This window comes from Rutidosis leptorrhynchoides, chromosome 2 (genome assembly GCF_046630445.1).
Source record: "Rutidosis leptorrhynchoides isolate AG116_Rl617_1_P2 chromosome 2, CSIRO_AGI_Rlap_v1, whole genome shotgun sequence".
Lineage (NCBI taxonomy): Eukaryota > Viridiplantae > Streptophyta > Magnoliopsida > Asterales > Asteraceae > Rutidosis > Rutidosis leptorrhynchoides.
This window is the reverse complement of record NC_092334.1, coordinates 477,357,547-477,362,012: the sequence shown is the minus strand read 5'-3', so window position 1 is coordinate 477,362,012 and position 4,466 is coordinate 477,357,547. Positions and strand designations below refer to the sequence as shown.

Sequence of the window (4,466 nt, the reverse complement as noted above, 5' to 3'; positions counted from 1 at the left end):
TTTTGTAAAACGTTTGACGTTGGTAAAAACGTTACCTTTTCATGAATGCAAAACTTGTTTTAAAACAGCATATAGTATTATACTGTGTAATAAACCTGTTGTTGATGATCCGTACATGATGGTTTTGTACGGGGAGTCACACCATCCCACGAACCGCGAAATTAAGGCGAGTAGGAAGTCTATTCCATGACACCCTCCATAAAAACACATTAACCTTACGTGTCAATTGTTTATATCATCTAGTAACGATGTTATCAGTAGGAAGCAAATAACCATCTATAATGGATCTTGAATAGCTAACACTATATATACCATCAGATGTTAAAGTCCATTCCCATCTATCCAAGCCATCCGCAGCAGAAACTTGGCCCAACAACTCAATTAGTTCCTGAAGAGATGCTGAATTTCGAGGCCCAATATCCCTTTTCCAAATCCAGACCCAATTTCCATTATGAACTCGATCCGCCACTTTGCAATCCCCATCTAAATCTAAATGATATAGCCTATTGAATTTGATATTTAATGGGCTGTCGCCTCTCCAATTATTGGTCCTAAAACAAGTGTTTCTACCATTTTCCAACTTTACACGAAGCCCATTATTGGGAATAACTTGAGTTTGCTTCAGTTTATATAACAATTGCACAATAGTTATCTAAGTAGACCTACTGTAACGAGATGGGTTATCTAAACCACCTTGAACACCATATATAACCCTTATAATTTGTGACCAAATCGAACCTTCGCGTGAAACGAACCGCCACACCCATTTAAGGAGTAAAGCGTTGTTGAACGCAAGGATACTTTCAACATTCAAGCCACCTTCATCATAAGACGTAAGTGCTTGATCCCAATGAACCCAATACATTTTATTTTTATCCGTCGTGGAACCCCAAAAGAAACTAGCACCCAAACCTTCTAGATCATTGATGAGAGTTTCTGGACATTTATAAATAGAGAAATAATGTGATGACCCAGAAAATTTCATATTAATAAATTAGTTACAGGATAAATGTGTCCGACACGATAAGCGAACCTATTATGTTGAGTCTTAAAACTTTTTGAACTAGTTTACACATTCATGTACCTTTCGATTTTTTTTCGACGATTCACGAACGTCATAACCTGTGATAATTATAAAAATCACTTTACTACAGTAAAACACTATTTGCTACAGTGAAAACGACTTTGCTACAGTACAACACTATTTGCTACAGTGAAACCGACTTTGCTACATTAAAACACTATTTGCTGCAGTAAACACTATTTGCTACAGTAACATACTATTGATAAACTGGGCTGTATTAAAACGAATGGGGTAATTATCATTATAACGTTAAAGTTTAGTTACCAGGGTGCTCTGTTACGTAGAATCTATTGATAAACTTTTGATGAAATCTTGTGGTCTATCTTTATATATATTTATGACTCGAGCAATTAAACCTATAACTCACCAACATTCGTGTTGACTTTTTAGCATGTTTTATTCTCAAGTCCTTAGACTGCTTCCGCTATGATGTGCTTGTTGCCTGCATGGAGTCTCTCATGCTTTGTATAAAGTTTTTTGCATTCGAAATAAAACTGCGTTGTGTAATAAATAATTTGACTGTGATGTCAAACTGTATGATAAAAACTTATGTATTTTGGGGATTTGCTTATACCTAAGCACTCACCCACATGTTTATAACTTTATATGTTTAGAAAGTCACTTATTTTAATGAATGCAATATTTTATCAAAACGTATCATATAGAGGTCAAAACCTCACTGTGGAATCAATGATTAACGTGCCGCGTCAATAGCGATTTTGACGGGTCGTTACAAATAATAAATGCCCAACTAACCCAAAACCGATTTTAAAACTGTGAGTCGACCACCAATGGACAACATGTTAGATTTCCAGCCTGATAATCTCTTCTTGAAACGTTCACATAACATTCTCCAATTTGCAACACTTTATTGTATTTTTTTAGTATTCTCATCGTATTTTTTAGACTTTGCTACTTATTGTCATCCCATACACTTAGATCTGAATACAACTTTCCTCCTCTATATCATGCATTCATGCTCTATTCATCTTGAATTGCATTTCTAATTCCTTTTGCCAAATTAAAGGTCAATGAGGAATTTTAATTGATATTAAGGCGGGTCCCAACAATTATACCCTTCCCACCGCCCAGACAAGCGCCCACAAGGACACTAATGGCAGCAGCTTATCCTCCCTTCTGCCCACGTGCCGCCCACAAGCCTCACCCTTTCTTTCATCTAAACCCGAAACTCTAAATCTGGCTAAATTTTAAAAAAAACTCAAAACAGGTTAACATACATCAGATGTAAGTTAAGCAGCTGTCAAAATAAAAAAAATAAAAAAAAACTTTTTTTCTGAATCTACACACTAAATACTACTCCCGGAAATTTTTATTTTTTAAATTTGAGCTCTAGAAATAAAGATATAAAAAAGCAAAATCACTTGTCCCCAAATTAGTGCTTATCCCTTGATCTCTCCACTATATATATGTGAATTCTTCTCCAATTCTAATATATACCTTAACGATTAGAAAAAAAGATCACGATATATATATATATATATATATATATATATATATATATATATATATATATATATATATATATATATATATATATATATAATCATCAAGAGGGAAATATTTTTTTGGAAGAAGGGAAAGTATTTTTTTATTCTTTCTTTTTTTTGAAATTATTTTTCCAAACATTAAGATCACATGAAAATATAAACATTTAAAAAAGACACTTTGTGATAAATGTTATTATTTTGACAGGAAAACGCTCGAAGAAATAAATGGTTACATGCATCGTGAAGTAATGTTTTTTTCATCGTTTTTTTTTCATCTTAAATGAAGTTGTTTTTTCAAAATTTAGCCAGATTTAGAGTTTAGAATTTTGGGTTTATTCCCTAAACCCAAAATCTAAAATCCAAAACCCTAAACTCCAAACTCTAAACCGTTCGTGTTAAAAATTAAATCTAAAGTCTAATTTCTAAACACTAATTTCTAACCCCTAAAAAAAACTTTAATTAAAACATTACATATGATGCGTGTTATCATTTATTTCTTCAAACGTTTCCCACTAAAATAATAACATTTATCACAAAGTGTCTTTTCTAAATGTTCATATTTTCATGTGATTTTAATATATGATTTTTTTTATAAACGAAAAAATTACTTCCTCTCAAAAAACTGTTTCCCTCTTTATTGAAACACTATAATATATATATATATATATATATATATATATATATATATATATATATATATATATATATATATATATATATATATATATATATATATATATACACATTAAACAAATAATCTACGTAGCCTCCATCTAATTACCATATTACACAACTTATAATTATATACATTGTACATTGTTTTTTTTTTTTTTTATAGAAAAGAAGATCACGATATATATACTAATATATATCTTAACGATTAAAAGATACCCTACGAGTAGGCAAGATGGGTGGGTCCAAATAGAAATGGGTTGTTGGCTTAAAACATGAACCTATAGGTTTTTGACGTAACTAAAGTTTTATCAGTGTATGCTTATTTTTAAGTGAATGAGTCACGAATGAAACTAGCACCCCTCTTGATGAGATTAAGTTGGATAACTTGGTTTCAATATCTGTTTTAGATCTTCACAAACCCGCATACTTATACTCCAGAGGATGTACCTATCTTTTTTAAGGTAAGCAATGTGAATGAACATTTTTAGTTTAACATATTTGTTTTAACTATTTTAATTTATATGTTTCGTGCAGGTCATGACCTGTGTTGTTAAGAGGTAACGTTAATTTGGTATTTGATTTTATGTTTAAAATCGCAGTGATTTTTTTTTTTTGTTAAAATGTGATAGATGTGGAGTATCACTTTATGATAAGGAATTTCTTTTATTTAAATTAGTGTAGCTTTTGTTGAAAAAAATTGCTGAAACTTTTATGATTTTCACTACTTTAGCCTTGTGCTCTTTTAGTTGGAATTTGATATAACAAAAAGCAACAAAATAGTCACACATAAACTCAAAACTTGAAGAAGGAATGGTTTGGATAAAAAGTAATCCTTCAATTTAATCATACATATGCAATTGTCGTAATTATAGGTAACTCATCTTCAGCTATGTTTCTTAGTCTAATAGTGATGCTACTAATCAAGAGGTTGTTCAAAAATTCCCAGTGGCAATTTTTTTTTGTTTATTTTTAAGTTCGTTTAATGTATTTATTTTTACTTATAGTTTTTGCAAATCTCACTTTTTACTGCTTAAAGTGTAAGTCCATGTATGTAAATGTTTTCTTTGTCTACATGTGCTTAAGATCAACTGTTGATACTTGACATTCACATGTGGTATCTTTCATCATAAGGCTCCACCATGGGATTCTTAAACTGTATCAAGGATTGAGATGTGAAGCGTTGCATCTTTCATCTTAAG

At 31.1% G+C, this 4,466-nt stretch overlaps 1 protein-coding gene across 1 annotated transcript; it reads right to left on the bottom strand.

Moving 5' to 3' along the window:
* Nucleotides 1-235: 235 nt before the first annotated feature.
* LOC139889413 (uncharacterized) lies at nucleotides 236-865 on the bottom strand. The gene is made up of 2 exons (XM_071872367.1): nucleotides 713-865; nucleotides 236-619 (listed from the first exon to the last, which is right to left on the bottom strand). Exons 1-2 carry the CDS (start codon nucleotides 863-865, stop codon nucleotides 236-238), a joined length of 537 nt encoding a protein of 178 aa, XP_071728468.1.
* Nucleotides 866-4,466: the final 3,601 nt, after the last annotated feature.